The sequence below is a fragment of the Aphanomyces invadans genome, assembly GCF_000520115.1.
Source record: "Aphanomyces invadans strain NJM9701 unplaced genomic scaffold supercont1.36, whole genome shotgun sequence".
Taxonomy (NCBI): Eukaryota; Oomycota; class Saprolegniomycetes; order Saprolegniales; family Verrucalvaceae; genus Aphanomyces; species Aphanomyces invadans.
Genome location: NW_008580181.1, coordinates 182,031 through 207,623, shown reverse-complemented (window position 1 = coordinate 207,623; position 25,593 = coordinate 182,031). Strand labels below are relative to the sequence as shown.

At 56.8% G+C, this 25,593-nt stretch overlaps 7 protein-coding genes across 20 annotated transcripts; 3 read left to right on the top strand and 4 right to left on the bottom strand.

The window, feature by feature from the left end:
* Positions 1–245: 245 nt before the first annotated feature.
* On the top strand, positions 246–3,192 carry H310_12108. 2 transcript variants are annotated; one of them, XM_008879070.1, is made up of 8 exons: positions 246–498; positions 553–678; positions 727–1,100; positions 1,201–1,376; positions 1,442–1,603; positions 1,705–2,071; positions 2,138–2,410; positions 2,471–3,192. In XM_008879070.1, exons 1-8 carry the CDS (start codon positions 270–272, stop codon positions 2,849–2,851), a joined length of 2,088 nt encoding a protein of 695 aa, XP_008877292.1. In that variant the 5' UTR covers positions 246–269; the 3' UTR covers positions 2,852–3,192. The 2 variants fall into 2 exon arrangements, with proteins under 2 accessions (XP_008877292.1, XP_008877291.1); XM_008879069.1 differs by having other exon boundaries at positions 1,705–2,410.
* H310_12107 (DNA mismatch repair protein MutS) lies at positions 2,862–7,313 on the bottom strand. 10 transcript variants are annotated; one of them, XM_008879061.1, is made up of 19 exons: positions 7,165–7,313; positions 7,024–7,094; positions 6,801–6,962; positions 6,001–6,621; positions 5,726–5,806; positions 5,459–5,572; positions 5,327–5,404; positions 5,181–5,283; positions 5,051–5,134; positions 4,818–4,988; positions 4,673–4,773; positions 4,487–4,613; positions 4,158–4,390; positions 3,984–4,046; positions 3,848–3,928; positions 3,706–3,786; positions 3,531–3,652; positions 3,206–3,481; positions 3,063–3,151 (listed from the first exon to the last, which is right to left on the bottom strand). In XM_008879061.1, the coding sequence occupies exons 1-18, from the start codon at positions 7,304–7,306 to the stop codon at positions 3,316–3,318; spliced, it is 2,601 nt and encodes an 866-aa protein (XP_008877283.1). In that variant the 5' UTR covers positions 7,307–7,313; the 3' UTR covers positions 3,063–3,151; positions 3,206–3,315. The 10 variants fall into 10 exon arrangements, with proteins under 10 accessions (XP_008877290.1, XP_008877288.1, XP_008877286.1 ...); XM_008879068.1 differs by having other exon boundaries at positions 2,862–3,481; XM_008879067.1 differs by having other exon boundaries at positions 6,001–6,962.
* Positions 7,314–7,617: 304 nt separating this feature from the next.
* H310_12106 lies at positions 7,618–12,840 on the bottom strand. Of its 2 annotated transcripts, XM_008879058.1 has the most exons (19): positions 12,413–12,840; positions 12,236–12,360; positions 11,916–12,182; positions 11,451–11,871; positions 11,209–11,406; positions 11,120–11,157; positions 10,419–11,066; positions 9,778–10,234; positions 9,527–9,672; positions 9,386–9,469; positions 9,224–9,338; positions 9,070–9,171; positions 8,864–9,010; positions 8,553–8,810; positions 8,363–8,499; positions 8,183–8,302; positions 8,047–8,125; positions 7,855–8,000; positions 7,618–7,807 (listed from the first exon to the last, which is right to left on the bottom strand). In XM_008879058.1, the coding sequence occupies exons 1-19, from the start codon at positions 12,816–12,818 to the stop codon at positions 7,697–7,699; spliced, it is 4,005 nt and encodes a 1,334-aa protein (XP_008877280.1). In that variant the 5' UTR covers positions 12,819–12,840; the 3' UTR covers positions 7,618–7,696. The 2 variants fall into 2 exon arrangements, with proteins under 2 accessions (XP_008877280.1, XP_008877279.1); XM_008879057.1 differs by lacking the exons at positions 7,618–7,807; positions 7,855–8,000 and having other exon boundaries at positions 8,008–8,125.
* Positions 12,841–13,383: 543 nt separating this feature from the next.
* Positions 13,384–14,877, bottom strand: H310_12105. Of its 2 annotated transcripts, XM_008879056.1 has the most exons (9): positions 14,684–14,877; positions 14,582–14,631; positions 14,450–14,515; positions 14,316–14,400; positions 14,053–14,262; positions 13,857–14,002; positions 13,640–13,808; positions 13,535–13,588; positions 13,384–13,482 (listed from the first exon to the last, which is right to left on the bottom strand). In XM_008879056.1, the coding sequence occupies exons 1-9, from the start codon at positions 14,762–14,764 to the stop codon at positions 13,438–13,440; spliced, it is 906 nt and encodes a 301-aa protein (XP_008877278.1). In that variant the 5' UTR covers positions 14,765–14,877; the 3' UTR covers positions 13,384–13,437. The 2 variants fall into 2 exon arrangements, with proteins under 2 accessions (XP_008877278.1, XP_008877277.1); XM_008879055.1 differs by having other exon boundaries at positions 13,857–14,262.
* Positions 14,878–16,971: 2,094 nt separating this feature from the next.
* On the bottom strand, positions 16,972–17,967 carry H310_12104 (hypothetical protein). Its single transcript, XM_008879054.1, has one exon. The coding sequence runs from the start codon at positions 17,815–17,817 to the stop codon at positions 17,095–17,097; it is 723 nt and encodes a 240-aa protein (XP_008877276.1). The 5' UTR covers positions 17,818–17,967; the 3' UTR covers positions 16,972–17,094.
* A 1,687-nt stretch (positions 17,968–19,654) lies between these two features.
* H310_12103 (hypothetical protein) lies at positions 19,655–21,440 on the top strand. Its single transcript, XM_008879053.1, has 4 exons — positions 19,655–19,833; positions 19,908–20,585; positions 20,635–21,059; positions 21,117–21,440. The coding sequence occupies exons 1-4, from the start codon at positions 19,684–19,686 to the stop codon at positions 21,397–21,399; spliced, it is 1,536 nt and encodes a 511-aa protein (XP_008877275.1). The 5' UTR covers positions 19,655–19,683; the 3' UTR covers positions 21,400–21,440.
* On the top strand, positions 21,440–23,642 carry H310_12102. 2 transcript variants are annotated; one of them, XM_008879051.1, is made up of 3 exons: positions 21,440–22,579; positions 22,639–22,770; positions 22,817–23,642. In XM_008879051.1, exon 1 carries the CDS (start codon positions 21,462–21,464, stop codon positions 22,572–22,574), a length of 1,113 nt encoding a protein of 370 aa, XP_008877273.1. In that variant the 5' UTR covers positions 21,440–21,461; the 3' UTR covers positions 22,575–22,579; positions 22,639–22,770; positions 22,817–23,642. The 2 variants fall into 2 exon arrangements, with proteins under 2 accessions (XP_008877273.1, XP_008877274.1); XM_008879052.1 differs by having other exon boundaries at positions 21,440–22,770.
* Positions 23,643–25,593: the final 1,951 nt, after the last annotated feature.

Genomic DNA, 25,593 nt, shown 5'->3' with positions numbered 1-25,593 from the left:
GGCTGGCGATTTCACACCTGCGAAATGTCCTACTGCGCCAGAAGACAGTGCACACGGTTTGTGACGTGTTGACCATGGCGACTGCCGCAGGCGACGGACACGTCGCGATGAATGCTGGCCGTGGGTGAAACATGCCACGGAAGGACGATGACGTGCATGGATGGACATCGTGGCCATGACCACCGCGGCGAAACGACGTCGCATGCAGGGTGGTTTCAGCTTAGTCGTGTAACGACAGGAGTGTATTTACGTCGTCGCCGCCACTTGGAATGCGCAGTTCGAGGTCCAGAGCAAGCAATGCGAGTGGGCACAGCTGTGGGCCAACGCTGTCGCGAGTGCTCCCGCCTACCGTCAGCGAGATCCCGCCATGTGCCGCGGGGGACTCGCCCGTTCCGTCCCCACATCGTCGAAGCAATATGCGTCGGAGCCGACAATCAGTTCCTCGATTGAGCTTAAGTCCTAGTCCGCGTCGGTCGGCCATTCATGCTCCTCGAGCAGGTGCGACACTGTCCATGCATGCACCGCCTTCCATTGACATGGTGTGTGGCGCAGTGGCCAGGCTCTTTCACCAGTTTGCCTCGTACAACAAAGACCAGATCCTGGACGCGGACAGGTTAGAGAGCGAGCTGAACCAAATGGCCAACGACAATGCGAAGCTGATGCGCGATCCCAACAAAAGTACTGCCGTCGCCAGCCGCGACGCCCGCTCCTGACTGTGAGTCGTAGAGTACATTTTGTCCATGCATTCCCCCTTCAAGATGTACTGGGACTCGGTGCTTGCCTTTGCCACGTGCTACGCGCTCATTTACATCCCTGCCAACATTGCGTTTGGCCTGAGCGACACAAATCGAACCATGTTCGACATCCAAGTCATCGTGGACACCCTCCTCGTCCTGGACGTCCTCGTGCGGTTCCAAACGTCGTACGAGGACCCGTTCACGCACCAGGAGGTGTTTGACGCGGCGCGGATCCGACAGCGATACATCGTGCGATGGTTCGCACTCGACTTTTTGGGCAGTGTGCCGTCGTCGTTCCTCGGCCGGGGCGCTTACATTCGATATCCGTCGCTCAAGTTTATACGACTGTGCATCATTTTGCGGGTACGTGCATTCGAGCCGCGTGGCCAACGCAACCGCGGGTGGCCGACGGACGCCGGGCGTTGGCCGAAACAACGGGTGGTCATCGACAGCGTTTGCGTAGGCGGTGCACATGGCCCAGTCGACGGTGTTCGTGACGTTCATGCACAGGATGAGTCGGCGGATGAACTCGAGCTTGTTGCGACTCTTTTTGCTTGGAATTCTCTACCTCGTCGCGCTTCATTACGTAGCGTGCGGGTACTACGTCATGACGGCATGGGAGAAAAACGATAGCAAGTGGTGCGACACACCTACAAACGTGTTTCGATCGCCTGGCGTCGACTTGATCTGTCTTGGATGTTCAGGGCCATCCCATTTGTCGCCAACGACACGACGGCGGTCAAGTACATCGGGTCCTTTTACCAAGCGCTGGCCGCGACGTCGGGCGCGTCGCTGAACCCCAAGACGATGGTCGAAATGCACGCAACGAGTACCCTGCTCCTCCTTGGGATCGTTGTGAATGCAAGGTACGGTCGCAGGTCGAGAGCCACGGTGTCCGTCGGCGTCGTGTACGGCGCGGTTCGACGGGACGAGCATTTTCATTGACGACGACGCTGTCGTTTGGTAGTATATTTGGGACGTGCGCAACTCTGATGAAGCAAGTGAACCTGGTGGCGGACGAGCATGCGAGGCAGGTCGACGCGATCCGCACGGGGCTCATTGCACACCACGCAACAGAAGACCTCCAAGCACGCATCATGCACTACTACGACAGCGTTCTGGGCGAAGAGAAAGCGCATGTGGCGACCGCGACGGGCCTCGAAGGGCTGCCTCCCAAGCTCAACGTTCAGCTCACGTTGATGCTGCATGTTGACTTTTTGCGCAAAGTGCCGCTGTTTTACACGATGGAATTGGACGATATCGTAGCCCTCGTCCAGGGGCTCGAACGAGTCGTCGCTCTCGCTGGGGAAGTCATCGTTCGCCAGGGGGAAATCGTACGTTTTGCGTGGCGGAGATTGTGGTGCAGACGAGCCGTTGGCTAGCACGAGATCGATGCGTAGGACCTGGCGCTGTACATGATCGAGGCCGGAACAGTCGACGTCGTTCTCACCGAGCCCCACTTGCCCCGCGCGGGCAAGTCCAAACCCCACCGTGTTGTGCTCAACCAGTTGCACGCGGGGGACGTGTTTGGCAGCCTCGACACGGACAAGGCGCCAGCCACGATTGAAGCAACTGCGCTGTGTTCGCTGCATGTACTGACAAAAGCCACCCTCGACGCGATCACGCGGGAAAACGACCGGCTGCGGGCGGCGCTGCTGCATACTCAACTCAACGTACGACGGCAATCTTGTCGTGTGCGGATCCCTGACGACACTACATGATGCCACGTTTAGAAAACGCCGCTCGCCGCGGCCGCCGCCAAGAAATGGGCGTCAAGTCGGAAAAAGGAAACTAAACTGTCGCCCCTTGAAGCGATCATGAAGGACGTTCGCATGAAGCACATGGCCCAGCGCATGCTCCGCCGGCAGCCCAAGTCGCTCCGATCTCTTTTCCCCAACGGCGTTCTCGAGGAAAGCGGCAGGGTCAACTCCGCCAAGGCTCGAGAACGAGAGAAGGCACTCAAGATGCTCCAGATCCTAAAAGGCAAAGTTCAGCTCGACGTAGCTACGATGCAGTACGTGAACCACCTCACTCACGTCGGTGCGAAGCGGATGGCGGGCGCGAAGCGAATTAAGCGCAGCATATTGAGCGAAGCGTCGGCGCGGCAGAGCTAGCTGACAACGAAAGAGCGGTCACTGTCAGCGAATGAAGCAACGTGGCCACGTCGTGCGGCGTCTTCTGTACTCAGTCCAAGTCGAGGGAGTGCATTGGGCTTAGGCAGGCCATGATACTGGTACAAGCTTTCGTGGCATGGCGGCGACAAGGTCTTGGGACCGCACTTACAAGTCATGGATGGCTGTTGCAAGTTGAAACACTGGAAACCGTGCGGAAGTGTGTCAAATGAATCAAATTCTGGCAGGACCGACGTGGAAGCAGAGCTAGTCCCTCCGCTAGGTCGGTACAACGTCCCTGGGCTACCGAACGCGACATTGAATTGAAAGAGCCATTCAACGCACTCATGTCTTCACCACTCTCGAGGCTGGCCGAGACTGGGGTCCCTCGATGAAAGTAAGAAGCACGCATGAGATTGCATTGGTTCACAGGCATCTTTCCGCCCTCCGTCGCCCGCCCGCGTCGCTCACGCCAGGTCGTTGCCTGGAGGCTGACTCGCACGCGCTTCCACGAGCGCCTTGGCGCGCTCGACGACGTGACGAGGACACCCCGCCAGCGCGGCGACCTCAATGCCGTAGGACGCCGACGCCACCCCCGGAACCACTCGATGTGAAAACACCAGCGATCCTCCACTAGAGCAAGTCGCGATCAAGCTTGGTCAGCGATAGCGATTCGACGGACCTGGCGACGACTTGCATGTGGTGGTACGCCACCGGGGCGTCTCGCGCAATCGCTTTGTCTAGCTCAGTAAAATGCGTGGCAAACAGCAACCGCGCGCGGCGGTCCAGCAGCTCTTCCACGACCTACACACACCACACTTTGACCCAAACTGCGCGCGGGGTTAGCGCCGCCCCACCGCTTGGGCGATCGCAAGCCCATCTTGCACCGACGTGCCACGGCCGACTTCGTCCATCAACACGAGCGACCGCGACGTGGCCTAATGGACAGTGTTGGCAGGCCGTCTGCAAACCATTCCATCATTGTCGTGTAGTACGAACCTGGTGCAATATCGTCGCCGTTTCCTGCATTTCGACCATGAATGTACTTCGATCGGACGCCAAATCGTCAGACGCTCCGACCTACCATCCATTGCACGTGCCCATGGAGTACCCCCGTGCACGCTTCCTCTCGTACCCGACTAAACAAGCGATCGACAACCCCAATGGTCGCCGACGTGGCTGGAACAAAGCTGCCCATCTACGTGGTACGTCGTCAGCCAAACAACCCATGCATGAATCGCAGAGGGAGGTTGCACCAAGGCGGCGTGCGAGCCTCCCGTCGACGGCGTTCCCTGTATGATAACTGTACCTGGGCCAACACAACAAGGTGCGCGGTTTGCCGCAAGAAGGTGCTTTTTCCACCCATGTTGGGCCCCGTGATGACCCATGCACTCTGTGCTGGAGGCGACAGATGCACGCTATTCGGCACAAACGACCGGCACGTGCGCTCATGAACGGATTCAACGATCAAGTGGCGACCTTCCACAATCGCCAACGTGGCATCCGTCGTCAGCGTCGGTCGCACCAACGCATGATCGAGAGCTAGCAGGTCATTCGGTCATTCCAGGCAACACGCCTTCATCGACAGTAGTAGCGGCACGACGTCGCCTGGCTTCCCACACGTGTCGCGAAACGTACCCATTTGCGCGTGAGATGACATGACGTCGAGAACGCTAAGCGCACTCGCCATCTCATGCAGGGGTGCTGCAAGTGCCACGGCGCTCGCGGTGAACTTGTCTAGCAAGGCTTGTTCCACAGCCATGCGCTACGATGACGCGAATCGACAACGAGTTGAGCGGTAGTTGACGTTGACGATGTTTGGACCTGGTCGTTGGCATGGTGGAGGTCGAGGTTGAGTTGGTCCAGCGCGAGAGTGCGGTAGCGAAGGGCCTTGGTCGTGGTTTGAATCAATTGAAACGACGCATCTGCCACTTGTCATGACGAGGTTGGAACGGTCGGGCCATCTTACCGTGAACTGGGGTGGCTTGCGGCACTTCGACACACCACCCGAGCTGCAGTTTCTTGCGGACAATGCGGAGCTTGGCGTTGGCGGTGTTGCGCTGATACGTCGCTTGCAGCGCTGAGATGGCGTGTTCTTCATTGCACAGCGCTCGCCAACCATCCAATTCCTCCGAGTACCCTGTCACGCCGGCGTGTAAGTGATGGTGGCATCGCCCGAACATGTCCTGCCAAGGTACCGACCTGGCCGAATAAAGCCATCTTTGTGATGGAGCTGGACCACATCATCCATCAAGGCTTCCTTGAGCTCGTTGGCCAGGGTCACAACTGCATTGGGATGGTGGTGACCGTGCTGCCGACCACCCGCACATACCTTGAGGTTGCTGCAGCGCGTGCCGACACGTTTTCAAGAGAGGTGACGTCATCGAGTTCAAGAGCGGCAGGATGTTCTGGCATTCCACAGCGGTGTCGCTGATCTAGGGCCAACGTCATTTGGGTTGGTGTGGTGTAATCGAGTACGCGTTTGAGATCCTTGGGCGTTCCGGTCGTCCCGCCGATGGACAAGCGCTGCAAACATCGCTCGACATCTCCGCAGTCCTACAACCCGCCGCTCTCATCAAGGTTGTCGAAGGTGGAATCGATCTTTCGGACCTGCAGGAGGCCTCGAAGCTTCTGAAGAACATGCGACGCATTCACGAGGGCTTCAACTGCATCCAGGCGTTCGTTGATGCTGGCAACGTCCAGTAGCGGCGCCGCCAAATGTTGCTACGTCCACCGTCGTGTCAAGAACGATGCATTCAGCTCCACGCTAGCATCGCAGCTCGTTTCAACTCGAACGAATTTGAACCCGACGCAGATCGAGCTGAAGTGTTGACGGCAAAAAACAATTCGAGCCATGTCACCAGGAGAGGTTCGTACACTGAGCAATCTGGCGCCGCCTGCAGTCTTGGTGGCGTCGATGGCGTCCAGGAGGGTGTGTTTTCGCTGGCCATGAATAGACTACGCGAACATCACGATCAGGTAGTTGCAATCGAAGCAATGAGAACGGTCTCGCGATGGCATCGAGATGTCACGATGACATGCCAGGACCACGAACACCGGCCAACGTAACATGCGCACGCCAAGGAGTGTCGGCTTCGCATCAACGACGGAGGTCTCGACTTCCAAAGCAACGGAATGCCGTGCTGCCATACCTTGGTCAGCTCTAGCGACCGCCATACGCTCACGTCAAACCGCATGCGATCCACCTCCTGCTTGGCGTTGCTTTCGACGACAGACGTGGCGGCCATCCGTGCACTCGACATTGCGGGCTTGGACACCACTGAAGAAGAGTCTGAAGCATCCGTGGACGGCGCCACCACCACCCCGGACGCGACGTGTGTGTACGCTAAGAAGTCGCGGATCATGGCGGACGCCCAAGCGTTGTCTGCCGCATTGTTTGGGGGTGGACGTATCGTAACGGCGCACGAGTATGCAGCTTTGGCGTTCTGAATGCGCTGCAGCCACCATGCCGTGTCGCTGCCGTTCGGAAGGGACGGCACCAAGAGCTCGGACGGTTGGAGCCGGCATAGCTCACTGTCCACGTCGTCCACATGCACATGCAGGACGTGAAACTCGCCCGTGGAAATATCTGTGTACGCAATCTGACATGTCGTCGACTCGTGTGGCCGTGACAAGGCCGCGAGGTAGTTGTTTTGCGTCGGCATCAACATCGAGTCCTCCGTCAACGACCCTGGCGTAACGACGCGAACGACTTGTCGCTGAACGAGGCTGTTCATCCCGACGCCGCCGCGCTGCTTGGCGGCGAAGGCCGACTACTTCATCAAGCAAAGGTAGTGAGTCTGTCTCGTTGTTGGGCGAGAGCTTGAATAAAGCAGTGCACACGTCGTCGTCGGGAAAGCAAACGATGGTGGCGGCCCAGGATATCTCTTTTGGAGTTGTTGGAATGTCACGATGACATTCCTCGAAACAACTACCGACAACAAGAACGTACCTCAACTTGGTTGCATATGGCGACCTTTTCGCCGTGGTGTCGTACGAGCTTCTCAACGTACGTGTGCAAGGACGAGAGCGGAAAGCCGCACATAACGTCCAAGGCATCGGGGGATTTGCCCACCTTGGGCTTTGTCTTGCGGGTAAGGGTGAGGTTGAGTAGCTACGGAGCATTGACAAGTGTCATTCGGGTGGAGGTAGAGCGAGGCGACGTGGCAACTTACGTGGGAAGCTCGCCGCGCATCGTCTGCGAAGAGTTCGTAGAAGTCGCCCACTTGAAACAACAGCATGCAGCCTAATCCACAGCGCAGCCATCATGGCGGTCCGACACGGCGGCACGTTGAGTGCCAACAACAGACGTGTACCTGGGTATTCTTGCTTACGCTCCAAATACTGGCGAAGCATTGGTGTCATGCTCTCACGAGGTAATGGAGGTGGGATGGACGTGGAATGCAAACGAAGCGCCGCCGGCCATCGGCGCCATCGCCGCGTCGTTCCCAATAGCATCCCTGTTGGAACTGCAATGTTGGTTGAAAATTGTCCGGATACAATCACAATCGTACGGATAAGCATATTTATGACGAGAACTGCGGCATTCGAAGCGCATGGCCGTCCGTCCGATGGCGGTCGAACTCTATGCTCTCTTGGAGCGATGAGTCCTTCCCTTGGGCCTCACAGCAAGCTTTTGTGTGAGTGGCAGAGCGAGAGGTGGTCTGGCTTGCCGCAATAGAGAGTCTTGTGCCGGTAAAGTGGATGCTGGAGTACAGGATGTGCATACTCGTGGCCTGGAAGCACTGCACACTGAACGTCATGGCATGCCGAGTCGTGTCCAAATGAGCCGTGCGAGGCTGCATGCGAACATACTGTGCAACGATACAATTTGTCGACAACGATCCATTAGATTTGAAAGTTGAGCGGCAAGACCGACTCGTCTTCGCGAGTGAGCCACACCGTGTTGGACTCGGACCCGTCTTCTGCGGCTTGTCGAAAACGGCATGTCTGAATCACCTGACCAAAGAAGGTGTCAGACTTAGCCACCGACGTCAAGAACATACTTTGGAAAACTCGGCTGGTTGCCGCGACAGGATCGGGGCAAGTTGGAGGTGCCGCACACACGACTGCTGCACCTTGAGGAGCGTAAAGAGACCGCCCGCTCCAATGTTCCACCACCGCACCATGGCTTCCCTGGCGCCGTACGATACTACAGCCCTGACATCACAAACAAATTCGTCCACCGTGGATCGTACTCAACATCCCGCCATCTTTGCGAAAGCTCACGGCGCCAATGCTGCTGGTGTGGCCTTCCAGCACGCGCCACTTTGTCGCCTATATCCAACAAGTGCGGAAGACGTCACGAGGGTCCATGCCAGAGGTTTGCCGTACCATACGGAGGTCGTACAGCAGGATCACGCCGTCCATCGTTCCCACAGCCAGGCGCTGCGTGGCTTTGTGGAAATCGACCATCGGGAATCGCTTGACGAGGTCATGGAGGCACTTGGTGCTCTACATTCCATTCGAATGAGACTATTCTCAAGAGCCAGCGCCGCATGTAGGCGGCCATACCATGACAAGACACTTTTTGCGACGGTCTGGCTTGGTCGGGTCCAAACAACTCAACACGGTGTCGACGACTGCCGGCAAATGCCGCACCATTTGTCGAAACTGGAGATTCACCCACGTCATCAAGTACGCCAGGACCCCTGCCCACGTCGTTGTCGTGACGTGATCGAGAGATACCGTCATGATGACATACCCTCGCGGTATGCAATCGACCGGTCGCTCACGTTCATTTCTTGCTGCAGCACCGTCAACACAAACGACGCTTCGCACGTCCCCACTTCGACCAAGAGCCGCATCGACGCCTGCTTGAGGCGCTTCTTCGCCGCATCGTCGTCCAACGTGAGTGGAATGAGCTGCAGGACGAGCTGGCCGACGTCTGTCAAGTGCGGTCGAAACAAGAGCAGGCCTTTCGCGAGCAATTCGGCCGCGACGATCGCCACATGGCTCGGGCCTACTCCATACGTTTTGTCACCACGACTTCCATCCTGGCCGTTCGCCACGCACCCTGGAGACATGCCACGAGGACTTCGCACACTTGGCGAGCGCAAGACGGAGAGATTTCGCCGGGAAAGCACGTTCCCAGGATGCTCAACACTACCAAGTACGACCCCAACCGCGTCACGACGTCTTCCATTGGCCACGTCACCCAGCCTACGATAACGTCATGCCACGGGAACGTCATCAAATGCACATCAACAAGTTTGCAATACCTCCAGGCCGCTTGTCGAGTTGCTGCAACTCGACTTGAAACTTGGTCATGTACGCTGCGGCCTTGGTGCTGCGGAGGTTTTCCGGTAGCCGCTTGATCACACCTACGACCACCACCGACGTGTGATCGTTCGCCGACGACATGACTGTGCGTACCGTGCAAGAGCAGTCGTGACGCCATTTGACTCGCTTCCTGTTGTTGAAACCCAAACTCGGCCAGCGCCTCCAACGATGGCTCCTTGTATTGCGGAACACGCTCAGGCAGGACGACCTAGAAGTAAATACGATGGACAAGCCTTCTTGGTGCTGACTTCGTACAGCAATCTGCGTGATAAGCTGACTCCACAGTACTTGGTCCTCTTGGCTGGTCGTCATCTCCATCACGGACGTGCACATCGTCACCTAGAGGCGACACACATCACGCGCTTCCCTGAACCACGGCGCCACCCTTGTCGTTACCAGAGCGAGGGCCAACTGAGCGGTAAGGTGAGCGGAATGTTGCCACTTGCTTGTATGAAGGCACTTTGGTCGGGGCAGCGGGACGGAAATCGACCCTTGCGGTCCCGAGATTGCAATGCTGTACGTCAAATACGGTTCTCGAACGCCTGGCTCACCAATCTCCATTAGCGTGGGTTGACACACGATAACGTCATCATCGACGTCATGATGACATCTCGACGGACGCGTGTTTCTACAACAAATCGACGTACCGAGCATGTCCCGCACAAGTTGGTCGATGTGGGCGTCGTCATGCCACGTGAGCAGATACGCCAGCAGCGCCGTGACGTGATCGTTAAACGGGGACGATGGGCGCGTGGATGGACCGGCAGGTACGTCGACGTCGCATGGAAAGACATGAACGTTTGGTAAAATGGACGCGGAACCGCGCGGGGGCGACGATAAAGGCCGGAGCAGGTCCCACATGTGCTTGTGGTGCGTGGTCTGGTGGACCATCACGTGGGGCACGATGCGCTCGAGAATACCTGTCGTCAAGCTCCAAATGTACATCATGCGATCAGCGCATTCGACAAAGACGTGATTCGTTTCGAACGCCCATTCGACGTTGACAATGTCGTCGGCATGGCCAACACACTCGAGGAGCACGTCCACCTCGAGCCCTCGATCCCCACTGTCGTGTTCGTGCTGGTGCACAGCGTACAGCGTCATCTACGCGCGAGCAATCGCGTCCCATGAGTCGTACTGCAAGCAGACGTCAGTGGAAGAGATCGTCCGCACAGCACAAGTAGCAAACGGAAGAGCCAACGCACCAACACCACGACGCATGTCACTCGGGCGCCAGGATCAGCGCATCAGCCAGTGCACCGGTGGTTCAAGCTTGCATTTGACTGACCTTTCTATCGGCCCCGACGGACGCCAGGATCATCGTGCCACGTGAACTCGGCGTCACGTAGATCGATGTGATGGACTGCGAATGCCGATGGAACGTGCGCAGGACTGTCCACGACACGTTCGGGATCAGCTGGGAGATCACGACATGGCCCGTTGACGTGCCAGCAAAAATCAAGCACACGCGGCTTTGGACGGGGTGATCGCGAAGGGGCGACGACGGGGAATGCACAGGAATCGACGAAGGCGACGTGGATGAAGGAGCTGTTGTCGACCTAGTTGTCGCAGGGATCGTTGTGGCCGACACGTGGTTTGTGGCGGTGGAATGCGACGGCAAGGACGGTCTTGGCGTGAGCGAATGTTGCTGTAGTTTGTGCAGAAGCGTCGAAATCTTGGTGAGTTTCGCAGCTTGGAAGCCCAGACCAAGGGGGCCTCCCCCACCGCCCGTTGGGCTATCGGCATAGCTTTCGTACACCGCTGCCGAAGGCTTGAACACCCGGGTAACGCTCAAGTGCGCCAGCGCGACGATCCGACAACTTGGCACGCCGTTGGGCAACGAGAGCGTCATCGGCGGTGGCGGGGACTCTGCTGCCGTGGAGGCAGTCCCTCCCAACGCTTGAAGCTTGAGCTTTCCGTTGGCATACCCATGGACCTTCAATACCTCGAAGCTTAGACCTTGTGGCTTGACAACTCTGCGTCCCTTACCAGCATAGGCGCGGAGAACGGAGAATCGCTCGACGTTGCTGCAACGGCATAATTAATTCCTACGTGGCACGGCGGGGATATTCGTGTACCGTGGTCGAGAACTGCATGGGATGTCGTTATATTGCCGTCTTCCTCATCGTTGTCATGCACACAGGGCGATAGAGGCAGCGCGAGGAGAGTCTCAGGCGGCGGCGACGTCCTTGGCCGCCAAATCAGCGAGCACCCGCACGGCCCCACGTACGACACGATTGAGTCATGGTGTTCGGTCGTGGCGGTTCGGACAATTCCTACTCGACACAATTTAACAAGCGGGACCAGCACTGGTGTCTACCAGGCGTTGGTGCGAGCAGCGACGGCCGGGGGCACTGGCACGTGGGAATCACAACGTGCGGAGTCGCAGGCAGGTCGACGCGAGCGAGGGGGTATGCGACGGACTGAGGGATTTCCATGTCGTCGACCTGCTGAAAAACGAACACTTGACCGACTTGGGCAGTGACGTTGTCCCGGACGACGGCCGGGAACGAGTACAACGTGTTGTTGGTTGTCGACAGGAGAATCGTGTGGTTGTCAGTGAAGCCGCCGTCCACAAACTCGACGACGGCATCGCCATGAACGCCCCCAAAGTAGAATGTTGTGCGAGTGGGGGCGTGGTGCCGTGTGTCGTGGCCCGGTTCAAGCCACGTGCGGTGAAACACTGCAAACTTGGATTGCCACACGAGCAGCACGAGCGACGCGTTCGGGCTCAAGCGCACCTGACATGCACGAGTTAGTGCACTGCGGCTTGTAAAGGACGCACGTGGATGGGAAAATACGTCCGCTCGACGAACGTTGTCTGGGGGTTGATTTTTGTATGGATGCACGACATGTCCAACGTGTCTGCCGCCCACGAGATGACCCACGACGAGTGCTCCTGCCACAAGTACGACACCGATGACGACGCGCTGGCGGCACCGCTGCCTGCACCCCCTTCATGCAGTGGAGTTGTCGACGTTGATATCGGCTGCACCCAATTGTAGAGCTTGCATAGCCCTTCCGTGCCCAACACAAGGACCTTCGCATCAATCTACCACAAGCATTGGAACATGAAGGCTGCATGGGACGACAGCACGAATGTACCTGATGGGACTTGTCCTTGCCGTAAGCGCATTCCCCGACCCCGACATCGCGACGGATTTGCTCGAAGCCTGTGCCGAGGCATGCAAGCGTCTCACACGTCCAGGTGTCCACCACGACCATGCGACCTGCGTGTGTACGGAAGCATGAAACAACGAGAGAACGTAGAGATATCTGTACCTTGCTCACCGTAAGCGAGGGCATACCGCTGATTGCTGAACACTTGGAGGCCCAACAACGGTGTGAGTTCCGACACGACGTGGGGTTTCCAATCCATGCACCGACCGTCGCGAAGCAACCAGATCCCCACAGATCCCTGCACGTCGACACTCACGCACACAAACTCTCCCCATTCGTTCACAGCCATCGCCAACCCAACTATACGCGCGGTGTGGCGCAACATGAGGCAGTCCAGCTCCCACGTCGACGATGTGGTTGACCGAAACAGCAGCAATGTGCCCTGCTCCGTCCCGCACACCATCACGATGGATACAGTGTCATGAGGCGCGGCAATCGCAGATGTCGTCACCTTCAGACCCAGCGCCTTGATGGAGCTGTCGCTCCACACAACTACGGGAAGGTGCATCGCTGTCGTTCGGATCTTCTTGTATGATACAGTTCCTGCTATAAAAAATACAAATTTTTAGCAAAAAATAAAACATTTTGGCCAATTAAGGCAGGGACGTCTTGGGCAACAACACAAGGGGAGTTGTGCGCACTCCTGCGCACAGAGATGCATGCATCCTCGTGCGGCAAGGAGTGCAGTGATATGCCGAAGCGGCGAACATTTCGCCCTCTGCTGCATGAACCAGTCACGGGACGGCTCCAGCTTAGTTCGCGGCGTCACGTGCGCCGATACATGACATCGACGTTGTCGTCGCGCCAAACAACCAACGGCGCACTAGATCGCAAGGAACCTCCCATAGATTGAGTCACCGACGCATTTCGTACTTCACTACAATCGTAGAAGTTCCCATCTCCGCTGTGGGTGCTTCTCACGGGGGAAAGCAACATTCGACAAGCACGCATCGCACTGCAACCGGGAATCTCCTGCATGGACGTGTGTTTGTTGTCTCTCCAACGTGTGAGCGCGCCAATGACGGCATGTCCCTGGCGGAGCTACACCCATTGGGCCACGCGAAGCGCTGCTCCTTCCGAGTACATGTACATTGTGTTTTGATTGGGACGACGTTGCTACCACGTCGTCACACGGTGCACGACGCAGACTGACTATTGGTTTCCAAATGCCGCTGCGACGCACGCTTAGTTCCCACACGCAAGTCGTGGTAGGAAGCGCCGTACCTGCAAATAATACTGAAGCTGGTACTTCATCCGCACGAGCTCTTGCTCTGGAATCTACATAGGCCCAGCGCCGTCATTGCAAAACAATTGCCACGACATGTGCACCTTGTCCAACGTGACCGGCTGTGTGTTTGAGGCCGTGACCGATTTGTTTGGCGAACCGTCATCTTCCTCGTCATCGTGGGATGCGGCCTGGCCGTCGGACGACGGCGGTGAGTCGGGCGTCGCGCCGGGGTCCAAGTGAGCCCACAGCATCAGCTGTTTTTCAAATTCTCTGCGAAAACCCCGTAAGAAGACTTTCTCAATGGAGATGACGACGCACGAAGCATTTTGGTTGCCTTGTTGCAGCGCTGCCTGACGCTGTTTGGACGGTCCTTTTGCCAGAGAAGGGAATGTTTCCCCATCAGTGACGGCCGACGACGGCACGCGCTGGAACAAGGGATATGCGCCCTGGGGCACAAACACCACCTACGGATCGGACGCGTCGGCGACCAGCACCACAACTGGGGAAACTCTACGCGAAGATCTTCAATGTAGTCCGTCTCGAGAGTGTAGACATTGATGGCGACTTGGTCGTTGCGATGGAGCTCCATGTGGAAGAGATGGATGCCGCATTGCTTGCAGAACACGTGCTGCGTCGCGTATGTCGCCGAAGCTTGGTGCGAGTAGACCGCGACGTCGGTGGCCGAGTGGTTGCTCGTCATCTGGAGGTGTGTCATGGGCGCAAGCTAACGTAAGATAAAAGGGATGAGCGAACTTCCACGGCCATAGGTATTCCTACAAAGACGGGAATACGACCCAACTTGGAAGGAAACGTGTTGCTGTCGTCAAATGCACACAACGACCTTGGCGCGAGGACAATAAACCTGCACCATGCACATCTTAGAGGGGATATGCAGTGCGTAGGTTCATTACGTCAGATTCCCACAGCCGCAACTGCCCTTGTGTCCAACGAGCGTACTCGGGTCTACATACTTCTGCCTTCATGTAGCAAGGACACCTTCCATGAGCGAAGGCCGAGGGGTTCAACGGGTCATATGTAGCTACCTGTAATACTCGTCCAGCGTCATTTCCTTGGGTTTCAAGAACTGATGCGCCTGCGTTTGCATGCCGTCAGAACATCATCCTCCATAAGGATAGGATTCATACAAGATATATGGCGACTCCGACGCCAATTGTCGCCAACGATCCAATCAAACGGTCAACTCCGGGAAGGCGAGTGCTTCCCATGTTGCTTTGTGTTGTGCTGTGGACGAGAGGATGCGTCTGGAGCCGGAACGGTTCGACGGCGCGATGTCTTTGGTTATGAGGTCGCCGCCCGATCGCAATTCCACTGACTGGAATGCATGCGGGATACAGAATTATTCGAAAATAGAGACTGCAAAACCTCTGTAAATGTATATTTGAACATCACTCCACTGCTTTGGCACAACATTCTCACGGGGAAAATTTTGAAATCTTGTGGAGGCCACGCCAGCGGCACATGGGTTGCCGTGCGGTGCAGACCACCCACCCATCCGCGTTGGTGCTAGTTCCAAGAAGGGTCTCGCGCGGCAACTCGGCGGTAAACGCTCTGCTGCAGCAGTGTAAATAGCCACCAACGAGTAGGATTGCTGGACCACAAGAAGGAGGTGCACAGGATGCCATGCGAATTGACGCGACATTCCAACGAATCACGACGGACATGTTGACGACATGTAGATGTTCACTGCACCAAAATGGCAGGAGCAGCGACCGCCGCTGCTCTTGGTGTTGTATTTCTCGTGAGGAGATGTGGCTCCAGCAGTTCGTCGTCGAGATCATCATGGACACCAACACCATCAACCAACCTGATGCAATGCTACGCTGACGTGTCGACGCTGGCATTGCCTTCATCTTGTGCGCTGTGGTCACAGTTTGCTGCATCACCGTGGGCTCATTCATGGCAAGTTTTCCAGCAATGTGATAGTGGCGCTGATAGAGTCCGTTTCAGCGCGATCGAGGAGGCAAGGTCGCATGAGGGATGTGTGACCATATCGCCATATCATGCGCGAAGCCCCGGCAGTGCAGCCGTGGCTCGACAATAGCCCCCGTCATGGTCTAGCACGACCGGCTTGTCAAATGTTTCTCCGTTCGGGTCGTGTGTTCGACTGCTCCAATGATACGTGCTGGGTCGAAACCACTCCTGTATTGCGCGAAAGGCATCTGCTAGGCCTTGTCTTACCATCGCTTCACTGAAATTTCCCTGCGCCACATGAAAAGGAGCTCGTTCTCTGTTGCTCCGTTCGCTCGATTCATCTTCCGTGGGCTTGAAATCGCCGGCGCCTGCCGTGGCCACGCCGACCCAAACACGACTGTCGACTGCCGAGTCATATCATGTTCGGAAGGGTCTACCCGATGGCTGGAAGACGCACCTGCTGCTCACTCGGCTTTGTGTTAATGTAGAGCGACGGCGTGGCATGCGTGTCGTCGATGTGCTCTACTGGGTTCCAGTTGCGCTCCGTCGCTGTGGAGGAAGGTATTGTCGAGAGACATGTTGCTTGCAATCAAGCGCAAGGCTGGACGGCCCTGCTGTCCCCGCTTGCGAGGTCATCTAAAACGTGTGGCTGTACACTCATGGGAAGGCGATGGTGACCCTAGCTAGGTGCCTTGCCGATCGCATCATGGAAAAAAAAGCCGCCCGAGCATGCATGGGACGACTTTTTCCGGCAACGCCGCCAGCGATTGACTCGGCGAAACATTCTGATATTGCGACCAGAATAGCCAGCGCAGGTCCCCTCCAAACGGGTTCCAGCTGGATGCCTATCCCGCATGAACACTCTTGTCGCAATCGGAAGTGACTGGGAGAGTCCAACCACACCACATGGAAACCTCCCTTTTCTCATGGAATTGGCATTCGTTCGTGTTCGACCAGTCTCCATCGGAACCAGATAAGGTTTTGTGCTCTGTTTCTTCCTCAGGCTGCGAGAGGGTGCTGTCGCCGCCGCTCCACGTCGTCGTGCCGGCGTGGTAAAATCAGGATTGCAGACTTCTCGACCTGTCGTTGGAGTAGCTTGTCGGTCAAGAAGACGACATTTAATCTAGACATGGAGCAGCCAGCGCCGAAGTTGCCGCTCGCGGAAACCTAACCTTCCTCCCGTGAACGGGCTCGTGTGCGCATCCGCCGCCGAGACCCGTGGACACGTCGATGCAATCGGGCGGTGCTACCCCCATTGGGCGCTGGGCAAAAATCGGCCTAGAGAGGTCCGGATATTCTATCCGAATTGCGTTTTACCAACAACAAGGACGTCTAAATGTAGTCGACAACTCGTCATTACCAGATAAAACGTCGAGTCAGATCGACCTGGGAACTAAAACATCAACGTGCAGCGCCACTTCCACCAGCATACGACATTCGGACACGACGGCTACCACTGGGGGCTTGTCAGCGCATTGCACTGTCGCTGGCGTCGGGGGTGCCATGGAGGCAACGAGCGCGCGGCTGAAGCTAGCTCCCAGGTAGCCCCTAGAACACTGCAGATATTCTAGAGCCTATCCAATTAAAAAATGACCTAACCTATTGGCGTGGGAATCACCGCCGTCTATCTGGACGAGCTTCCGACGTCCGACTTGGTTCGCTTCAGCCGGTGGGTTTGCCGAGATCGACCGATGGAGCTGTCGTCGCCGTCGCCTAGCTTTGCCAGGCGGGCGTACACTTGATCGTAGCTCTTGCACCACCAAGTGCCTGTGCTGTACTTGACAGACCCGACAAAGTTCATACGGGAGAGCTTTGCGCCGGGCTTGACGTCTTGGATCATCGCGTGCATGTGTACATGATCGATCGAGTTGAAGGGCGGGCGGTGGAACGACAGGTGCATCTGCGAGTTGAACACGTGGAACCCGAGCTGGGACAGAATGAAGCCCGCGACTTCCTTCATGCGAACAAGAAGGGACAAGTCGTGCTTGGAGAGGTAGTTGATGTTGCGTACGTGGTGCTTGGGCACAATCAGGATATGGCTTTCGTTCGCGGGGTGGAGCGGACGGAAGACCGAGATGTGTTCTTCTTCGTAGATCACTTCGTTCGAGCACGTTGCAACGATGTGGCAAAACTTGCAGCACTGCACGACGTTGGTACAACCGCCGCGCTTCTTGTACGCGACGCCCTTGCGGACGTAGTCGCCACCAAGCTCCTTCGCGTCGACGACAATCACACGGGATTTGTTGGTGTGGACCTCGGCGTCGTCGTAGTAGCTTGCGTTGTCGTCTTCCATCACAAACGGTATCGAGTCGCGGGGAAATTGGGACGAGTGGGGTGGCATGCTCATGGAGGTGAAATTTCGGGACTGACAAGGCGGAAGTAGAAAGGAGGCTCGGGTGGTTCGTCACGTGAGAAGTGGTCCTTTCGTGGTGTGGGTGCCTGCGCTCTCTCGCTCGCTTGCGATGCACCTCTGTTGGAGATGCGTGACCTCCCCAGCTGGATTGGGAATGGAGTGTTGGGGCACAACGCACGGTGTGGACTCTATTGTGATTGGCTGAAAAGAACACAATTTCACAGTGAGACGAGGGTCGCCATGGCCGTTGTCCGTGTTTATGGCCAATCCCCTTGCAGGAACGCTGCCTCCGCCAACCAAGATGCTTCCTTTGATACCCGCCCACGACGGTTTACCCACCCCACCCCATGCTTGTTTACCCGCCCGTGAGTTTCTTTCGGGTGACGACGTCGCCTGGCTCAAGTCGTACCACCACGACTGGCTCTGAGCCAGGGCCAAGCCAGGCGACATGCCCTGCACACGCAACCTGCACATGGTGCAGTCGAAGCCGCGATCGTCGCCACCTGTTGGCGTCGTGTGTGCTAGGACATGGCGCGCCTTCACCCCATGACTTCACAAGCGGCCAAAGCAAATGCGATGCGAGACAACTTGGCACCGCGTTCGAGTATGTGGAATTGCCGTTGGACGGCACAGACGCCATTCTCGCCCACGACGTCCTCGTGTTCGCGACCCTCCGTGCGTGGGTAAAGAGTCAAGGGTTCGAGCCAATTGGTGCAACTCGAACATGAGAAATGTACACAGTACCAGGTGATGATATGGATGAAAAACTGGAAGTGTATACGTGGAATCGGGCCGCGAGATGGGAAACCAAACGGGAGCGTGGCGCTCACTGCCGGCGCACGAAGCGGTCGCCCGAATGGTCGGTGGATCCCGACTGGGACAGACTAAAGGCAATGCACCCACACAACTATGATCTGTCCTGGTGGGCATTGCCCCGACCAGTCGGGCCCTTGTTTTCCCGTGGTGGCGACTTGGGCCGCTGTGTGCTGCCGCCTTTCTATCTCTCCATGATATATCACACGCACACGTCCATGTGCAGTTCGTTTGAATGGGCGGCGGCGGCGCTGGGTGTTGAAGGTTCACGATCCCATGGAAGGGGCATGTCGACGTCGCCGCATGCGTATGGTGCACGGGTGTCCTCTCCCTTCATCTGCGTGTGGGAGTGTAGAGCCACCGCGTACACATTCGAATACGTGGGATGGGTCTCGGCGGCCGCGAGCGACAGTTGCAACGCAATGCCGCGCACATTGAACCTGTGGCGCGTGGATCGGTGTGTTCAGTTGAAGCAACCTCCGCTGTGCCCCACACTCGACGATACCCTATACAGTAAGTACGCCCCTGCCATGTCGTCGAAGACGCAGTGTCGTCCGTCCATCGGCCGTCGCGGTCTCGGCGAACTTACACTTGTGTGCAACGTCCACTCGAGAACGTTGTGGTGAGACGACGACTGGTGTCCAGACGAGCCTAGCGACCAAATGACGGCTGCATGCGGCACCGCCCCATGGCGACCTTCTGGCAGGCTAACGTGGACACAGGCTGCTGCGCTGACGTCCACGTGTGGGGATCGCAGCCACCGTGCGACATGGCCATTGTCGAAGAGTACTAGTATACCTTTTGTCAAGGGTGTGAACGATAAAATGGACGCAATAATTTGATTGGTCCAACATGCCCGGGATATCCGGATGCGTTCGACCTATCCGGCCTGCAACAACCCCGAGGAAACGATGCTATACAGTTTTCAAGTATAAATACGGACCGCTCGTGTCCACAATGACGAGCGCGGCGTTTTCATTGGTATCGGTTACACTCGACGCGTCAGTTACGCGGTCTACTCGAAACGACGCAGAGTCGCGAGCGGGGATGCGCCGGCTCGTGACGGGATGCCGAGGCCTTGGCTTTTGGCTATGCATGATATGGACGGCGATCGCCGACGTTCTAGTCGTGGACGTCACCGACATCGCGACGGTGTCCACTCACGCCAGCCCCATTCTCATCGTGGCATTCAAATCCGTACGTACGGCCTATCGCCTGTCGAGGGACGTTGGTGCCCATTCTTATTCAATCGCCCTTGCTTTGCCATGTAGTCAGATTCATCTTCCCTCGCGAGCGTCGACGCGTTTGCAAGCACTGCAGCCACGCTCTCTTCAGCTTATCCCGATCTCGCGTTTGGGAAGTGGGACCTGGCACTGTATCCGCCGCCTCGTTTAAGCAATTTCGTCGTCCGGGGCTACCCTGCATACCTCTTACTGGACGGTACCTCGCCCCACGTCCCTCGCAAGTACATCGGTCCGCCTGTTGCGAAAGCCATCGAGAGCTGGCTCACCAACTCGTCGCCGGTACTGGAATTCGAGTCCACTGACGACTGGAATGCATTCGTTGCGAGAATGGATGGTCAAGTCGCCCTGGCTATTGTTCCCGACCTTCATAGCCCCGACAGATTGGTGGTCGAGGCGCTTGCAACCATGGACGGCGTTGGGGTGGTCGCACTTCGCCCGTACGACTGGCGTGTAGACGACAAGGTTGGCCAAGTGGGGCCACAGCTCTGGGTGTACGATCCATGGATGAACAAGAAAAGCTTGTACGCCGGGGCGTGGACTGCCACATCCCTCGCTTCCTTCGTCGTGGAGCATCAGCGTCAATGGCTCAGTTTGTACGACCCGACCGTTTCGTTGGACCCCGCCGTGTCTGCGTATGGATTGCTCTTCTCCAGTGGTGCATCGACACCCACACGGACCGATCTCCTCATAACTGCAGCTGAACAGGTACAATGACGCCCGTGTCGACCTCAATGGGACCTAACCTGTTGCGCAGATTATGACCGACCACCGTGTGCGGACCACCTACGACGTCCGGTTCCTTGTGGTCCCCCAGTCATCGTCCTCCCAGCTCGCTACGTTTTTCGACATCACGACGTTTCCAACCATCGTGTGGTTTAAAGACCCAGCAATGTACTGCGCATTTCCATCTAAAGGAGCTGCCCTGGAGGAGCTCGTTCAGCGCCAAGCCACCTCGGAGCTTGCCGACGACTTGATCTCGTTTTTGCAAGCGTCCCATCCACCGTTCGTCCGATCTGATACGACTCTGACCAAGTCCTCCGACGATGTTGCGACCTTGATCGACATCACGACATTGGGCCATCTTGACCAGTTCATCGCCTCAACTGCAACGAATACACCAGTTGCGCTACTCGCGTTGTACTCGATCCGGTGTCCGTCCTGCAGTGCCCTCCTTCCACGGTACATGTGCAGCCTTCCTTGGCATTCCCATGCGCTGACACACCGTGTTGATCGCAGGCTGCTTCAACTTAGCGAAGACACAGCTGTGCGAATAGCTACAGTGAATGCGGACTCCTTCGAATACCGCCACCTCGTGGACGTTGTGGGCGGCACCGAGTTCAGCTTGCCTGCAGTCTATCTTTGTCGGCGAGGGAACGTCGTGCGTCGAGTCGGGACAGATCTCACACCCCCCACCTTGAACGAGCTCATGACAAGTGTCACAAGCACTGGTGGCCCGGGGGAGTCGACTGTCTCGACCGGCGACAAATTCTTGCTGAACCCCCCCCATGTAGGAGAGTAGCCCGCCCATATTTACGACGAATATTCAAGCTATTTATATCACGCGTGGTAATCCTCTCGACAATGGCGCAGCATGGCGCGACGGTCGTGTTCGCGTCGCGAGATCTCGTTCGGACCATCTTGTGCTACCAAGACGGAATCTTCGACGATTTGCGGCCGTACTTTCCCCCGACAGTGGCCCACGCGAAGCTCGTCGACGGTTGCTACTACCCTCGCAATGCGACGGTGGCTGTCCTCCACTTGGCCATTGCCAGGAACGACCGACACGTCGTTGAGCGCCTGCTACCATGTCGTCCTACGATGTTCACAGCCCAAGCGCTCGACCTGGCGGCGTCGTTTGGGCATCTCGAACTCGTACGAGTCCTTCACAGGGCGAGTCCGGGCGGCGCCACGACGTCGGCCATGGACAGCGCCGCGCAAAATGGCCACTTGCACGTCGTCGAGTTCTTGCATGCGCACCGTCAGGAAGGGTGCACCACGTATGCGATGAACTCTGCGATTCGGGAAAACCACGTTGACGTCGTGCGCTTCCTCGCGAGCCACCGCACTGAAGGGTGCAGCGACGCGGCCATCGGTCATGCCGCTGCGACGGGGCAATTGACGATTCTTCGTCTTTTGCACGAGAGCAAAGTCACGGCAAGCACCTTTTCGAGTCAAACCATGGACGTCGCTGCGGCAGCCGGGCACTTAAACGTGGTAAAGTTTTGCCACGAAGAGCGTACCGAGGGGTGTTCGGCCGACGCGATGGACGATGCCTGTCGCCGTGGGTTTCTCGACGTGGTGCGATACTTGCACAAAGTTGGAAAACCCTGCACGACGAACGCCATGGATGATGCGGCGGCGAATGGCCATTTGTTGATTGTACAGTTCCTCCACGAACACCGCCGCGAGGGCTGCACGTCAGACGCCATGGACCAGGCGGCGCGGAATGGACATTTGAACGTCGTGCAATTTCTCCACCGCCATCGAAAAGAACGGTGCACCGCTGATGCCATGAACGACGCCGCGTCCTTTGGCCATTCCCATGTCGTGGCATTTCTCAAGAAGCACGTGGCACCCATCTGTGACTTCCATCGGGCGGCGATCCTGGCTCGTCGCGGAGGACACGTAGAGATAGCGCGAGAACTTGAGGAGCACCTACGAACAAGTCCACCACAGCTCATGACTCCACGATAAAAGAGGTCAGCTGTTCCAATCAAACAGGCCTTTGCTTGCGATGACCTCATGCATGCGCTGGCAGATGATCCGCTTGGCTGGCGAACGTGGCGTAGGCCAACTGCATCGAAGCTTACAACTAGAGTATGTGCTTCCCTGGGCGAACGCTGCTTGGAACTGGCAGCTCGCGATAATGTTCACCTTGCTCATGCATACGGTGCCCATATCACGCATGAGAGAGTTTTAGCTCATGAAAGTGTCAGGCACCTGACCACAAAATGTCAACCCAGCACTGTAGAGATAATTTGTGCCGTAGAAACCTAGCACCAAGACGAGGGGAGCTGCGGAGCAACTTCAGAGCAGTTCGGAACCAGCGCTACTCCAGTGCCACCATGAGGACGGTATATGCTGTCGTAGGTATCCCGCTTGCTGAGGTACTACACGCTGCCCTCGTCAACGTCAGCGTTGTTGGAGTTCCTGGCGTGTTCACAGCTCCTGCTGGACGCATCTGTGGTGGCCGATCGTTTTCCCTGCCCTTGGGCACCTGCCCTGGCCCTCAACTTCGACTTGAGAATGGCTCGTGTTGCCAGCCGCTGCCGAATCGACTCCCCAAGATCGTCCTCGGGTGTATCGCCTTGTTATCGTCCGACGGCAGTTGCCTACTCCCAACTTTAGCTCCGTCGTCAAGCCAAGTCCTAGAAATCTCGACACCCCCAGTCGCTTCAACAATGCCAAGGCAAACTGACACCTTTTCACCATTTTCGACTCCACCCTTTGGCGATTCTACAATCTCTGCGCCAATGCCACGCCCCACAGAAGGAAAGTCTTCGAATCGTTCCCTCTGGATTGGCCTTGGCATCACACTGTTGATAGCTGGCGGGGCCATCCTGGCTGTGGCGTGGCACTATCGACGCAACGATCGCCACAGCAGTCAGCCTCGCATGATGAGCTCTGCACGGTCGTGGGTTTCATGCCGAACCCCTACGACAGGAGCTCCCGCATTTCGTGTGGCTTGGATTCGCTCCCACGAGCCATCGTCGGGCATGAAGTCTCCCACAATTTGGTTTCAACACTGGAAGAAGGCTCGTGAATCTTTGAAGGAAGGTGAACTCGACTGGCGGGACAAGCCACTTCAACGGACACCAACTGTCGTGCACTGCCAGCCCCACCCCCTCCTTCACCCTGCCTTCCAGATGCCTATTGTAGCTTCCCACCATACCTAAATGGTCATCCTTCATGCGATGGCCTTTTGACGCCACGCATAATCACGACCAATCGCTAGTGCCTTAAGAACCGACAGAATGGACTTGTCACTCACTCGCTTAGCACGCCATACGCAAGCGCAATTATTGGAGTATCGGACGATGTTTGGCTAGCCCCTCGAAGTCCACATGATAGACAATCACCAATCAACAGATCTCGATCGAAAAAGGCCGGTGTGGTCGATTGAAATGAGTCGATTTGACGGGATTTGGAGTTGCAACGCATGCCAGGGCCAGATATGAGATGGGGTATCACTCGTAAGCTTTGAGAGCGCCCTCGACGTCGTCACGTACAACAACAACTTGATCAAGCGGGTGCAAATCACTGCGTAGTCGATAATGCACGGCAGTATTTATATTCTACCCAACGATGCAGGGCTCATCATGGCGTTTGGTGACTCTGCTGAGCAGTCCCCGGTATCGGCGGGTACTCGGAGGAGAAGCTATTATGGACGAGCCATTGCAGGACTTGTGGGGGTTGCTGGACGAGGTGGGTCGACTGGATTGATGCTGGCGTCATGCTTGCACAGACACCGGTCGACTGATACGATGTGGAGGAGGCCGCTTTCATCCGATCTGGTCAAGTGATAGAATGTTCTCAAATGTCAGCTCTGCCACAGCTGCATTGGCAATCTCTCGTTAGTTCATATCCATGTCAGGTCTGACATGGATATGAACTAGGCGATGTGACCACTGGCTGGCTTTGGAAAACCGCAACATTTGTGTCCTAGGCAAAACTGCAACATCTGTGTCTTTGGCCATGCATGCATTCGATGAGATACAATATCGTGGCCTAAGGTGGAGCGTTCCCAAGGGACTGGACGCGGCAATCTTCTCCGCGTATTCTATGAGATGAGGTTGAATGCATGGTTGTCCGTGCTGCCAGGTCATTCTCAATTGCTCTACCAGTGTGACTACGGCCAAGTTATGCCACATATCTGGGAGGCGGCGCCGTTACCTTGCTGTGTTCTCGCTGAGCCTCGTTGCCTTCGTGTCCCGCTCCACGCCAGTCGAACTGCTGACGCTGAGTTCTTTGGGGAGAGCGAAATGGCATACTGAAACGACGACGGCCTTGGCGCTCTCCAGAGCCGTACCACACTGCTCTTCCTCGCGCTCCAAGACTTGCGGCGTGACGACTCCACATCAATATCGTTCATCGTGAGCTCGAGACGATGTTTTAGAGAATTCTTTGTTCCGCACCCCGCTCCTTCGCCGTTCCGTCAAGGCACCACTCGCTTGGTACGACTCACGATGCAAACTGAAGTACAGTCAGTTGCCCGGCAGTCCTCTCTCACCCTCTCGTCGTCATCGCACTATTGCCGTGCCGGTAACCTGGCATCTACTAGCTAACCACTACGAACTACCCTGTTTCCAGGCACCCCTTTGCACCGGACAACCAACTATTCGCAAGGATAGGTCGAATCTGGGCGCCCACAACATAGTTATGGGGACTTGCCATAGTCATGTCGATCTTCGGCCTAGTTGACGAGAACGGCCAGCTCAGACGTGAGTTTTGCCTATCAAAAGCACAAAGTAATGTTTGCGATTGGACAAATCATTGGCGCCATCGACAAGGATGGAACGCCCGCGACAGATTCCCCCACATTTTGATCCGGTGGGTATGACTTGTTCTAGTCGTTAGCATGGATGGCGTATTGGCTCGCCAGAGTCGCCGTTGAGAACACTCCGTGATCCGTGACCAGATCGGATGGAAGCGGCCTCCAACGTCGCATCAGACGACAGGCGTCTGTGCATGGAAGACGACCGGCGTCTGTGCA

Bases quoted from the DNA above. Each gene is read 5' to 3' on its own strand.
- H310_12103 (XM_008879053.1), top strand. From the start codon at position 19,684: ATGCGCCGGCTCGTGACGGGATGCCGAGGCCTTGGCTTTTGGCTATGC. The intron at 19,834-19,907 runs GTACGTACGGCC...TTTGCCATGTAG, and splicing joins TCATCGTGGCATTCAAATCC to TCAGATTCATCTTCCCTCGC. The intron at 20,586-20,634 runs GTACAATGACGC...CCTGTTGCGCAG, and splicing joins TCATAACTGCAGCTGAACAG to ATTATGACCGACCACCGTGT.
- H310_12102 (XM_008879051.1), top strand. From the start codon at position 21,462: ATGGCGCAGCATGGCGCGACGGTCGTGTTCGCGTCGCGAGATCTCGTT.
- H310_12107 (XM_008879068.1), bottom strand. From the start codon at position 7,306: ATGCTATTGGGAACGACGCGGCGATGGCGCCGATGGCCGGCGGCGCTT. The intron at 4,047-4,157 runs GTACAGTTATCA...CGTACCACGTAG, and splicing joins ACCTTGTTGTGTTGGCCCAG to ATGGGCAGCTTTGTTCCAGC. The intron at 3,482-3,530 runs GTCCGTCGAATC...GACTTGCTCTAG, and splicing joins CACATGCAAGTCGTCGCCAG to TGGAGGATCGCTGGTGTTTT.
- H310_12104 (XM_008879054.1), bottom strand. From the start codon at position 17,817: ATGAGCATGCCACCCCACTCGTCCCAATTTCCCCGCGACTCGATACCG.
- H310_12106 (XM_008879058.1), bottom strand. From the start codon at position 12,818: ATGCACCTTCCCGTAGTTGTGTGGAGCGACAGCTCCATCAAGGCGCTG. The intron at 11,872-11,915 runs GTGCGTCCTTTA...CGTGCATGTCAG, and splicing joins GGACGTATTTTCCCATCCAC to GTGCGCTTGAGCCCGAACGC. The intron at 11,067-11,119 runs GTAAGGGACGCA...GAGGTATTGAAG, and splicing joins CGTTCTCCGCGCCTATGCTG to GTCCATGGGTATGCCAACGG.
- H310_12108 (XM_008879070.1), top strand. From the start codon at position 270: ATGCGCAGTTCGAGGTCCAGAGCAAGCAATGCGAGTGGGCACAGCTGT. The intron at 1,377-1,441 runs GTGCGACACACC...TTGGATGTTCAG, and splicing joins GAGAAAAACGATAGCAAGTG to GGCCATCCCATTTGTCGCCA. The intron at 1,604-1,704 runs GTACGGTCGCAG...GTCGTTTGGTAG, and splicing joins GGGATCGTTGTGAATGCAAG to TATATTTGGGACGTGCGCAA.
- H310_12105 (XM_008879056.1), bottom strand. From the start codon at position 14,764: ATGGGAAGCACTCGCCTTCCCGGAGTTGACCGTTTGATTGGATCGTTG. The intron at 14,632-14,683 runs GTATGAATCCTA...ATGCAAACGCAG, and splicing joins TCGGAGTCGCCATATATCTT to GCGCATCAGTTCTTGAAACC. The intron at 14,003-14,052 runs GTAGAGTTTCCC...TCCGATCCGTAG, and splicing joins ACTACATTGAAGATCTTCGC to GTGGTGTTTGTGCCCCAGGG.